This window comes from Anser cygnoides, chromosome 1 (genome assembly GCF_040182565.1).
Source record: "Anser cygnoides isolate HZ-2024a breed goose chromosome 1, Taihu_goose_T2T_genome, whole genome shotgun sequence".
NCBI classification, from domain to species: Eukaryota; Metazoa; Chordata; class Aves; order Anseriformes; family Anatidae; genus Anser; species Anser cygnoides.
The window spans coordinates 102,946,268-102,959,349 of NC_089873.1; the positions used below are offsets into that span (position 1 = coordinate 102,946,268).

Below are 13,082 nucleotides of genomic sequence, written 5' to 3' on the forward strand. Positions count from 1 at the left end.
CTCCACCGGGGGCTCCTCCGTGGGCTGCAGGAGAACTTCTGCTACGGCACCTGGAGCACCTCCTCCCCCTCCTTCTTCACTGACCTTGGTGTCTGCAAGGCTGTTTCTCATCCTCTCTCTCCCAGCTGCTGTTGCACAGCAGTTTTTTCCCCTTTCTTAAATATGCTCTCCCAGAGGCGCAACTAGCATTGCTGATTGGCTCAGCTCTGGCCAGCAGCAGGTCCCTTTCAGAGCTGACTGGAGCTGTCTCTTACCTAACATGGGGCAGCTTCTGGGCTCTTCTTACAAATGCCACCCCTGTAACACCTCTGCTACCGAACCCTTGCCACATAAACCCAGTACACCAACCCTTACTACTGACATCTCATTCATTGTGGCACTTATGGCTTGGGATGTTTTGCTTAGGCTCTTTTGCTTAGAGAAACACATTGAGCAGGAAAATTACACAGCATACAGCAACTCACTAGAAGAACTTTACCATTTTTTTTCTCATTGCACTTCTGTCTACGTGAAAGCAAGGTACACACGATCACGTTTCCTTAAAGAGAGTAGAAGATAGTTTTCTTACTTGCAATTTCCCATTTTCTAGCCCATTCGGAATCCATCAAGTCCTTTCTCAATGTGTCTCTTTCTCTTCCTCTGTGTAATTCTGTATATCTTTGGTGTCAATGCTAGCTCATGAATTTCCTTCTCTTCCTATTCATTCTTGCCTTCCTGCCATAGCTGTTCAGTCTCGGAGTGGCAGAGACCTCCTGCAGATGCTTTTTGTTCTAGGTCATTTTCATGAGGTGGCTCATAGCAGAGTCCCCAGGCTGTTTTGAAACAAATGGGCAGATACTGAATAGCAGTGCCCAGGCAAGAATGACCAGTGGGGGCACAGACTGACATTCTTTAACCAGCTTCATCATCAAAGGAAGAGCACAATGGAACAAGCTGTGTTCTCAGCTACACCTTACCTTTTTTATTGTTTTTCCCTGCTTTCTGATAGCTTCAGCTTATGTGTCACACACACACATTCCTGGCTGCAAAGTTACAGGATGCCTCACTCAAATTTACACTCAGTTTTCAGAGAAACTCATCTCTCTTAGCTTGGCAGTTGACTGGGATTATATGCAGTTCGATATCAATGCTTGTCTTTGCCTCCAATTATTTGACTGCCTGGTTATTGCTCCTCTCAGCTTTCATGAGGTCTATACCTATGACCAAATGGTTGCTTCAAATCAGGTTTTAAAATTTCCACTGTCAAGGTCACTACTTTTGAGTATCTTTGTGTTTGAATGCTGAGTATGAACATGGTGGACTTGATTTTTAGAGGCTGAAATGAAGAGCGAAAGCAATGCTTCTTTAGCCATTATGAAAATTTAGCCTCAAATGCAATGCCTGGCATCTTCAAAGAAGCCTGATGAATTCATCTTGAGAGACTGTGTTTTATTGTGTTTGTGACTGCTGCCTGTCCTTGTTTTTCAGGGACTGAGGATGAAGAAAGAGAATAGAGTGAAATTTACTGGAATTGACCTAATTTCTTTACTAGTAGTTGTAGGTGCTTGAATGAAACAGGATGCACCACTGATAGAGTCATGTTCATTTTAAGACCATATAAAATATGAGAGGAAATGAACACCAAAAGCAACATATAAAATAATATCTGTAGTGTGATGCATATTGGTATGTCTTGCCTATCACATTGTCAGCTCCTCACTGTAAGCTCCCTGATTGTCCATCAGCCATGCCTTGCCTCTGACAAAGAGCAAGAACAGTGCAGCATGTCCATAGAGGACTGGCAGCAGCCAAAGGGAGGCCTCTCACAGCCTACTTCTGTCTCTGCCACTGACCTTGCCTCACTCAGTCCCACAGCTATGCACTATCAAATATTGGTTAAATAGCCTCTAATTTTTTCATCTCCTCTTTTGCCCTTTCTTGTTGCTTGCTTCTGCTCTTCATCTTCCCTCTACCTTCTGGAATTCTTAAACTGATTTCTTACTTCCATTCACTTTCTTTTCACCTTCCTTTATATATTTCTTCATATTCTCTCTCTTTTCAGCTCTCCATGGAAGATACGACCTCCATCCTCCCCAAGCTGAAACGCAACTCCAATGCTTATGGGATTGGAGCTTTGGCTAAATCATCTTTCTCTGGTGAGGTCCTTAAAACCTGGGTTTATCCTTGGCAGCTTCTCTCCACAAGCCTTCAAGGCCTCTTCTTATAGTTCCCTGTTGCTTTCCCAACTGCTCCCTTCTGACTCATGCCTTTTCTTGGCCTTAGAGCAGCCTCTACCACCGTGGTTAGAGATATAGAAATCTCTTAGCTTTTGCACTTTCAAAGAAACAGATTTGCTTCTCACCATGCACCCCAGCTCAGACATCCTCAATTGTTTCCCCTCAAACTGTCTTGGGTTTAACCCCATTTTCTATTTCTTAGTTTGTTCACTTCCAGGTTTCATCACTCATGCCCAACTCTGTCCCAAATGGATTCTAGGCAAGGAAGGAAATGGTCTTTCATATTTGGGGTTTCCTCTTTTTCCCCCTCCTGAGAACCAGTCCAAGAAAAGATGGAGAAACTCTCCTGGAGAGGGATACAGTGAAAGGTGGGAGACACCCAACCCAAGGCCTGAACCCTGTCAGGAAAGGAGGGGAGAAACCCCACTTCCAAGAGAGGTAAACAGAGAGGCAAACAACCTTGGAGCTGTGTAATAGCCCCTCCTTGTTTTCTAATGTCTGGCCCCTTAGGGATATCCCGCAGCATGAAGGACCATGTCACAAAGCCAACGGCTATGGGCCAAGGCCGTGTGGCTCACATGATTGAATGGCAAGGCTGGGGTAAAGGTAACAGCCAGCAGCAGCAGCACACGCATGAGACAGCACGCAAAGATGCTGATGCCTACTCAGACCTGAGTGACGGTGAAAAGGAGGCCCGATTCCTTGCAGGTAGCTCTGACTTTTTTGCATGTGAATTGGGTTGGTTGGGATGCCCCAGAGCAGAATCGCTGGGATACCAACGTGCAGGATCCTCAAAAACACACTCAGGAATGTCTCTGGGTAGTTCAGATGGCAGAAGGAGATGAGAGACTGTGGTTGGAGTATTGTCAATGGAATGCAAAGTGTAGACAGCAAGGGCCAACTATGGGTGATGGGCATTGCTGAGTTTGGAGCATAGTGGGACAGAGGGACCAACAGATGAGATTTAAGAGGGTGGTGAGAGGTGGAGGCATTCATGCATCACTGCTCCCCCTCCATGTATCTTTTGGCACAGGAGTGATGGAGCAATTTGCTATATCAGAGGCAACTCTCATGGCCTGGTCCTCTATGGATGGTGAGGATGTGAGTGTAAACTCAAATCAGGAGAATCCAGCAGGCAACTACTCTGAGAACTATCAGGAGCTAATGGAGAGCCAAGGTGAGCTCCAGCACCTCTTGCTAATCTTGAAAGACCTCTTTTCTGCTCTTGGTGTCATGTCACTGTACTTCCATTTGCCCTGTTTTATCCTGCAGTGTCAAATTCCAGGGTTGGAATCTAGCAGAGGCTTCACCTATTTGCACTCCAAGGAATCTGACATTAACAGAGAGGCTCCAAAGCCCAGTTCCTTTGGCTTTTTGGGCACAACTGTGGAGAGCCACTAGCTCTTGCAGTTGCTTGTGGGTATGGTCATGTTCATATGCCTACTGCCTAGAACTGCCTCTCCTCTTCACCCTCCTCTCCTCTAAAGGATTTATCAACCCTGTCCAATACAGTACCATGTAGAGATATCCAAGCTATCTGAATGAACCAGCTTGGATTACAGTGTCTAACTGTCTGTTGTTTCCTTCCTTTTCCTGCAGAGCATATGGCCCAGACACAGTATGATAGCTGGCCTCATTCCTACGTCTCCCAGGGCATGTATTGCTTAGGTTCATCTGATGCCTGGGAGACCAGTGACCAGTCCCTCATCGCTTCCCCAGCAACTGGCTCCTACCTAGGCCAGAATTTTGATGAGTCCCAGACAAACCTTCAGGAAAGTATTATGATTCAGAGCAGTCTTCTCCAGCAGCAACAGCTGCAGCCACAGCAGCAGGAGCAAAACTTCATCCAGAGCACAGGGCTGGTCCATGTGTGGCCCCTGCAGACTGCTCAGGGTGGGGATGGGGCTGAGTCCAGCACCTACATGGAGGACCATGTTGAGGACGAAGGGCACCCACAGCTGGAGAAGGCTCCTCTCCTAAACAAGAAGCCCTCTCCAGAGGAGGACGATGTAGTATGCCGGGACCTGGAATCTCTGTCTCCTCGAGAGGAGCTGGAACATGCTGCACTGAGCCGCAAAGTCTCAGATGTCACCTCCTCTGGGGTTCAATCCTTTGATGAGGAAGAGGGAGAAACAAACAACTGATGCTTTCTGTGAAATTTTCATCAATGCTGAACAAAGAGATGGGTGGCAAGGAATGAAATGACAGGAATTCTTCTCTCCAGCTCCCTGTACTTCCAAGCAGACACACCTTTCATTCCTACATGTAATTATTTTTTTAAACAAGAGGAAAATCTCAGAGTGATTGACACATGAAGACCTTTCCCTCCGGTGTGGACATATATTTTCTATTTTCATTGCTCTGGGCAATGCACGTGAGGTGCTTGGAGAAATCTGGATTGGTAAATCATGTTTAAATATTATAAATACAAAGTCTTGGCTCTGGATACAAACTTCTGGTACTGGGGATGTGGCTGATAAGACAGGCTTGATATAGGGAGTGGCTATGTGGCTAGAATCCATCCTGGAAAAATGGATGTTGCTTTGTGGACTTGATGCCCTTTGATAGAATATATGAATATAGACTGTTTTAAATGAAGATATGGCTTTACAAATATAGATTGCACTAGTATAGTGATTATGGCTGATGCAGAGAATAAGGCTGTATTCAGTATAGACTGTACTGAGATGAAGGATTTGCGGTGTAACCAGATCCTCAATAGCACCTTGATATGAAATCGTTGGCTCAATGGATACAGACTGCACTCCGTGGGCACTCACTGTGCTGCAGTACAGATGGTGTGGATTTGTGGGCATGGCTCTACTGTGGCATGAAAGAATGGATGCAGATACGAATCTAACCCTGCTCTGAGATACTCATGCTTTGGTTTCTTTCTTTCTAGTCTTTCATTTATTTGTTTCTGTCTTTGACATTTCTACCTTCCTAGGAGCTGGCAAGAGTGGTGTGTCCTTTTGGCACTGAGCACTGGATGCCAGTGGAAAGAACATTTTCAGCTACGGAGACAGTCATAAAAAGCTGACTCTTGTAGAGGGCTTGAGAACATGTCCATCTTGGTGCTGCTGCTGCATCCTTCTGTCTTTTCCTTTGCCAGAAGCATGGGGAGGCAGCAGATCCAGGAATAGTGTGTACAACTATGAGATCACAGATATCCAGTTTACAGTGGAATTTTCAGTTGTTGCTTTTTTAAAAACTTTTTATATTGCTGGTTAAGTGTTCCTAAAAAAGCAGTTAATAGTGGTAAAAGCCTGTACTCCAGTATCAGAAATACTGCACCTTTCCCATTTCTGCCACTCCTTCTGCAGTGCCAAATGTAGATGGAGGAAAGAGGCTAGAGAGGATGTTTCCTCCTCTTTCTTTCTTCTTCCTGACTGTATTCCTGACTTCTTTTGTTTTCCTGCCCCCAAGCAATGTAAATAGTGCTCAACACTTGATCCGTTTCTTTACACATTCCATCTCTTTTTCAGGAGTGGAAAAAGCTGATTTTAGGAGTTTTTTCCTATTTGTATGGGTTCCCTTTTTTTTTTTTTTGGTTTGTTCGTTTGTTTTGTTAAAAAACAATGGTTCATTGACTTGTGGGAATTCAGTCTCTTGCAATTGCTCACCATGTTTCTACAGACCTCTTTTTGCAGGGGAGGGACTTTGAAAGGAAATTGAAAACCTCTTTCAAGGTAGAAATTTACCTTACCCTGAAACTGTCTCCTCTCAGGTGGAACTTTACCCTACTCAGCTTTCTCCCACTTACACAGGCAGCTGCATGAAGAGGGAACTCCTCTATGAACTCCCAAGTCTTTCTAGCCAAGACCATGTCAAGAGGATCTGTCTTCCCTCTCCATTGCTCCTCTAAAGGAAAAGACCTTTGGATATTAAAGTAAGATTGATAATTTGGTGTAGGTAAGAGATAAAAACTTTTGTGACCTTTTTTTTTTTTTTTTTTTTTTTTTTTACCCATTTCCTTGTGCTTGCTTACATCTGTCTTAGGAGGTAGCTCTTCTCCTGAATGATGAACTTTCAATATCTTTGTACAAATGTTTACACATTCAGGTGCTAACCTCTCCTGGGCAGCAACGCTTGATAAAGATGAATCTACAGTTTTTGCAGGATCAATGCTAGTTCATTTTCCTGAACTATCTTGAGCCTAGTTATGGATCAGGGCCTATGAAACGACATGAACCAGAACAGGTGACAGGGCAAGTGCCAAGGGCACTTCATCAGGTGACAAATGAGCAAGTGTTAATTATTCCTTTTTCTAAAAACCTTCAGGGAAACAGAATGGTCTAGTATGTTTCTTTGTGGGAGAAAATTTGGGTTTATTGCTTTTTTCTCGCTGTTTTGTTCCCATGTGCCTCTCCAGGACCAATCCGGATGTTTATGGTAACTTTCAGAATAGCTTCAAATGATCTTTCCGTGTTATTTACAGGATTGAGGTGAGAGGGCCAACTTGTCCAGGACTTTTTTCTTTTAATGTGGACATGTGGTACACTTACTAAGGTGTTTGATCAACATCTAAAAGATGTACATTTTCTCCATGCAAGGGAGCGAGAGGGAAATATCTACACAGGAAAAAATGAAAAAAAAAATAAAAATTGAACTTATAGAAAATTCTGTGGAGTTCAATAGCAGGGGAAAACCTGTCAAGTTTTCCGTTTTTCTATGGAATGGGATAGAGACTCATACCCTGCTTTATAATTTCATAACCTTATATCTAGCAACCTGTAGATAGACTCATTCTCTGTGAAGTCTGACAGGTTTCAAGATTACTTTCTGTAAAAACTTTAAAGTTTTCTAAATTCTATAAAGCCTTTTCATAAAGACCATGACTTTCTGTGAATAAAATTTCATGACCTCTTCCACAATCCAAAAGAGAAATGTATCTTCCTCTCCAGTTGCAAGGAGCTTGACTAGAGATAGCAGGCCTACCCGTAATCAGTTGCAACCTGAGTGAGCATCCAGAGCTGGACTGGAAAGGCAGTTTGAATATAATTTGAAAATGGTTTGTATAACCTGGCCTTTTCTTAGGTAACAAGCCTGCTGTTTCTGTGTATCCAGTATCAGAGAGAGGGACCTGCAACCTACTGTACGTTTTCCAGAAAAGCCATTATTATATAGCTACACCTATTCAAGCATATGGAGGGCACAGGTGCTCTGTGAGCAAAATTTGGCCTGCAGTTCTTTATGCTGATAAGGGTAAATGAGTTGGAGGGAGTCCAGCCAAATACTCAGAGTGCAAATTGAACCCATGAGGCTGAAAATAAGAAGGAGAGGTAAGCTGAGTATGCTTGATCTGGGGTTACTAAGAAACTGAGCTCTACTGTTTGTTTATACAGGCCGTTATTAGACCAGAGCTGCACTACATAGTTTTTGGATATTTCTTGAAGCAGCAAAGGTAGACATTTTCTTTTTTTTTTCTTTCTTTTTTTTTTTTTCTACCACCACCTCAAAGCCTTTGTCTTCAACAGGAGCTGCTGCTGTTATTATAGTGAATATGAATGAAGGGTTAAACATGTGACCCTAATTGAAAGAAAACTCAGATTCCACTGTAAGAAAATTCTATTTTCCTTTTCCCATGGTTGCATATTTTTGGCCAGTTATACTACTTCGTTTAAACCCAGAGACTAGACTGGAGGAAGGAATAGGGAAAGAAGATTGGCAAAATCATGGCAGATAATATGTTAAGATTTGGAGCAAGCACTGGGCCAGCACCTTTGGGCCAGCAGTTTGAGTATGCCATAATAATGTATGGGTAATGATTGCCTCATAGCAAACTAAACATAGGACAGGGGCATGTTTCATCTCTAAGGCGTAGTGTCTAGCTTACCCAAATGTTGAGGGCAGCTGGGTGAATTAGGGAATTGCTGAATGGTACATGAACATCGTATCACACAGGCCTTGATTAAAAAAAAGAAAAAAGTGGCTAGGGAACTGTGGCATGTTAGGACCACCAAGTCATTATTTGAGCCTCTGCTTATCTACCAGTAGCTGTAACTCTTTCCTGTACGATCATTTATGTAATTTAATGAATATCAAGTGATTGTTTAATTGTCCCCCTTGCTCTTTTTCTGGTGCTGGTATCAGGAATGACACAGTGCTAGTGCTTCTGTCTCTGTGGTTGTATGACTTAGGGGGAGGGCAGATCTTATTTTTTCTGCCTAAAATCCAGTAGAGTCCACCACGTTTGGGAATACTGGGTTACACCCTTCCTATTCATCAGTCACATGAGATCTACGGGCCCTGCTGTGTTTCACAGTGTGGGATCCTTCCCTTCAGAGCCCTGGGATTACAATGACTCAGAGAATCATTTTGCTTGCGCAGTCCAAACCTCAAAGTCAAGGACCATACAAGAGAAGCTTACATAAGTTCTTCTTTATATAAGTTTTAGGCTTTCTTCACAAGCCTTGTGATTTTTTTCAACCCCATTACCTTAGGCTTTGGGGTTGAGAAGTCAATCTGCTACTTTAGTTTCTGTGTCTCTAAATCAGCAACTTCTGTGAAGCCACTGACAAGTCACCCACTTCCACTTTCCCTCTTCTGTCTACACCCCCCCTTACCTCTCTAAGACTTTAACATCACCTTTCATGATAAGCTTGCAGCAGAGAACAGAATTTAACCGTACCTCCAAGCTGATCAAAATGGGAAGCTGTTGTGAAGGAGGTAGCCCTCTACCCCAACTGTACCCATCTCCCACAATCCTTGTACAGATACTAACACACTGCTGACCTCATAACAAACCAGGTCACTTATACCTTTCTAAAATAAGGAAGAGGGAACAGCTGTGAGCAGAGGGAGAGTGAGCATTATTCTCAGCAGCTGGCCTTTATATTAGGCTAGGTAAACTGTGAAAGTGCACTTTGAAATGGCATCGCTGTGATAAGTTGAAGCTGACAAAAGAAGCTGTCATGCTTCCTCCCTTCCCTCATCACCAGCTGTATACTTCTGCTGCCTAAGAAGCACCAGTACTAATACTCATTGCGCTGCTCAGGAACTGGCACCATTGAAAACTAACCACATCCCCTATCAAAATTAGAGTTTCAGTGGGATCAGCAACTTGTATTTTTTACATGGCGAGGCATGCATCACTGAGGTCCTGTGAAACGTGCAGATGGTCATGTTGAACAAAGTTTCTCTGGCTGCAGATGCAACTTAAATTGCTTTGAGCTGACTGTGAAATTTCTGTCAAAGAAAAAGAAACCCACCTGGGAAACCCGAGAGGATATACTCCCCCTATCCTCCTTCCCTAGCATTTTCCTTAGAATTTTTAGTATGCTGTAATCTGATTTTGGGTTCCCTCCTCTTCCACAGGCTCCTTTGAAATAATCCCTTGCAATCAGGGAGGAGGCCACGAGTAACTTGACATACCCTTGAAATTGATAAAACTGATATGCACAAATCACTGATGTACCCAGTGATTACACTCCACAGCAGCTAAAGATACTGATGAGTCTTTTCTTGTAATTGTAAGAGGAAGAGCCTTGTGGAGGACTGAAGCACAGATATTGGAGGTGAGGTTTCTCCCTGTCTTTAAGCCAGTTCCAATCTAGTGTGAGATTCAGAATGGCTTTTCATACCTAGGCAGAGTCTGTGTATGATGTACTGTGTCCAGCAACAACAGTTAGTTGAAGGCCTGAAGATGATTGAAGAAAAGGAAACTGTTCTCTTTGTTTGACAGGTGTGAAGTACGGTGGTGGGGCAAGGCAGGGTGCAACAGGCCAAACTTGTAGACAATTATGTGTGCTTGGTGCAATGGCAAGAAGTGTAGCCAGTGAGGGGAAGAAGTTGAGAGAGAGGCTTGGGAAAAAGATCAAGAAAAACTTGAAGTTTATTTTTACAGAAGTAGGAAGTTCTGTGCCAGACTCCTGGCAGAAGGGAACCAGGTAGAGAACTGCTACACAAGTTGTAGCTCCAGGATTGGCACAACTCGTGGCAGTCCTTATTCTAGGCCACACTTTTTGTCAGACAGAGTGAAAGGAAAGAGACCTTCCTGAATTAGGCCAGCTGCTGGCTTCTTTTTCATTGTCTTTGAAAAATGGTTCACCACATGCTTAATTCTTCAGGGGAACCATTACAAATAATCAAGATAAGAACTTACTTATTGTCCAAATAAAGTTCATGTGAATTTTGTCTCTAGCAGAAAAGCAAAATATCTAAATTTGGCTCAGTTTACCTTTACTGTTGCATTGGTAATTGCCTAGAAAGAGAAACAGACTGAAATAAATCCACCTCTAAGAATTGTGGAGAGCGGGTGGGGCAAGGTTATTAATTGTAACTTTGATGTGTGCAACATCAATCTGTTCAGTTTGCCTAAGTCCCTACTATCTTGCAGTCTAAAACTCTTCCTTCTAATTTCTTCTGGATAGAAGTTCCTTGTTCCTTGTTCAGATAACTCTGAACAGTCTAGCATTTCCCTTAAACTAACTTTGACTTTTTTCAAAGGGAGAGAAAAAGAATGGAAAGAAAAAAGAAATCCATTCCAATACAGAGCTTTGATTCCTTTCCCCTATAGCAATTTCATGGGGAAAGATTGCTATGCCATGGCTCAGGGAAAGGAAAAAAATAGGAAAAATGTTAGTAAAGTAGTGCCTATTAGAACTAAATGTATATGTAGCACAGCCTATAGTCATTAAAGTACAGTTTCAGATATGACTGCAAGTGGTAAAGTCAATGTCAGGTGCCTCTTCTATATCAGGTTTTTCCCACACTAAATAGTAGTAAATCTGCACAGGAACAGAAGAGAGCAGCTGGACATCTGTGCCAGAGGGATGTCTCACCTCATCTCAGAAAGTGTCTTGCAGCCTCCAAGAGCTGACTGGGGTAGGGATGAAGACAAATGGTTATTATGTTATCGAATGGACATAGAATACCTGTGCTAGAACATTAGGACCTATTTGCATACTTGTACTTACTTTTTTCCCCTGCATAGGGAACAAAGTGGTAATCTTTTCCTTGTCAATCAAAAGAAGCTCTATGAATGTCAGTGTAGGTCTACTCATATATAATATAGACCAATAGAAAAAGGAATTATGTTTTTTGCCAGTACAGATACATATTGCTGGAAGAGGAAAAATTTAGTCAGGCCAGGACTCCCTGTGAAAGACTATATTTACTAAAACTGTAGAGACTTGTTTCATAAAATTATGAAAACTTGTTCAAGTGAGAATGTTCTCTGCAGACATCAAGGGATTTACCTACTGATGAATGGTAGCTGCTGTCTTCTTGGAAGAAAGGGGTTGCAGTATTCTGTGGAAAGAATGTTAGTGAGCATTTGCATCATCTCCTTTGATTGGGGACATTTTGAATGTACTAGTGTTGTTTCTGCTTTCCTCTAAGGGAACAAATGTCCACCCTAGTCAGACAAACCATCTAAAAAGGATTTTCTCCATTACGGAAACAAGATTGTGCACCAAGATTTACTTTTAATTAGATAAAAACATCTAGTACAGATTCATTAGCTTTTTGGATTCATTTTCATTGGACATGGAAATCCAGTCCTGTTGGAGGTCAGAAGGTTAAGAACCCTTTTCTAGAGCTCTGCTGAGCTTCCATGGAGCAAATACAGATGGACTTCCCTTCTTTTCAGATATTGCATGTGTGAGCAATGTAGCAAGCCAAAAGCTCTTTTGCAGATATATATTCTTGTTTGACTTCAATTTCTCTTCTCTGATTTGTGGATGTTGTGCATGATTGGAGGCCTCTGGGAATCCCTATGCTATGAAGTTGGGACTCAAAAGTAATTTCACAGAGAATAGGGTTTATCTTGTTTCAGCTTTTTTCACATATGGGAGGGTCCAGACTGAGGATTTGAAACATACAGGGGTGGTGGATGGGAATCTCAGTAGTGGTGTGGGGAATGGATTCCTGAAGCACGTTTAAAAGTAACTAAGATTTGGGGCTTCAAATGTTGTATTCTCAGTGTCTGAAACTGCTTTATCGTAAGTGTATGGGACATTGGAGGTTGCAGCAAAGCAATTTTAAGACTTTCCCTCCAATCCATACACAGTTTCTGTAGGGGGAGGCTGCATGGTGATTATCTGTATTCTTTCAAGCTAGTGTTTACAGAGGTGCATTAACGTCTGGGGTAAAAGTATTGAATGGAAGTAAAACAAAAAAGAGAAAGGGGTCCACTATTGTAAGCTTTCATCCCTACCTTGTCCCACACTAGCCCTTAATAATTAACATGAGTCTGATTTGCCTTTGGTCTTCCAGCTCCAAAACATGTTTGCCTGAAAATTTTTGTTGAATATACTTCGCATGTTTTGATAATGTGACTTCTAAGATAACACTTCTACAAAGTTATATATAAATACATGCAAGTACAAACACATACATACATGTACACACACTACATATAGACTTAGGAAATTATATGGCACTCTACACCTCCATGCCTGTATGTGGCAGCAACCACATTAAATAGGGGGAGGTAGCTCAAAATAGCATGTACAGTCCTTTATGGAGTTGTTATTAAACAGAATGTGGTCTTGCCATCCTGGCTGGTGGAAGTGTTTTATTTCTGTGGGACTGGTTTCAGGGGAGTTGCGTCTGAGAAAAGAGGATCATAGGAACAGGGGTGGGTCTCAATGAGATTGTCTGATGGAAGGCCTTGAAAAGAATCCATGGTGGCTTGGAGAAACATCCCACAATAAGAAATATATGATATACTATTCCTCATCAAGAAGATAAGAACATCATCTGTTCCACTATACAGGGTTAAAATCTCGCTTGTACTTGTGGCTACCATGAAACAAATCCCAGGCCATTGTGACAGATTTGATGATAGACAGCATCGCATTGACAGGATCCTCTTGTTTAGCACAGAGATTTCCTGTTGCACTGGAAAAGCATTTACCAGAT

General features: G+C 42.5%; 1 protein-coding gene across 6 annotated transcripts in view; it reads left to right on the top strand.

Annotated features, from left to right (window-relative positions):
- The window catches only part of FAM131B (family with sequence similarity 131 member B), a 48,638-nt gene that overhangs the window by 24,032 nt on the left and 11,524 nt on the right, over positions 1–13,082 (top strand). For 2 of the 6 annotated variants that reach the window (XR_010834787.1, XR_010834774.1), the window contains exons 4-7: positions 2,042–2,135; positions 2,727–2,924; positions 3,250–3,393; positions 3,816–6,105. Coding sequence is in view for 1 of the 6 variants with exons in the window: in XM_048051531.2 (XP_047907488.1) it covers positions 2,042–2,135; positions 2,727–2,924; positions 3,250–3,393; positions 3,816–4,360 (981 nt within the window). In the remaining 5 variants the exon portion in view is untranslated. Of the gene's footprint in view, positions 1–2,041; positions 2,136–2,726; positions 2,925–3,249; positions 3,394–3,815; positions 11,377–13,082 lie in introns of those variants that run through there. The other 4 variants (XR_010834788.1, XR_010834767.1, XR_010834784.1 and 1 more) reach the window with 4 other exon arrangements.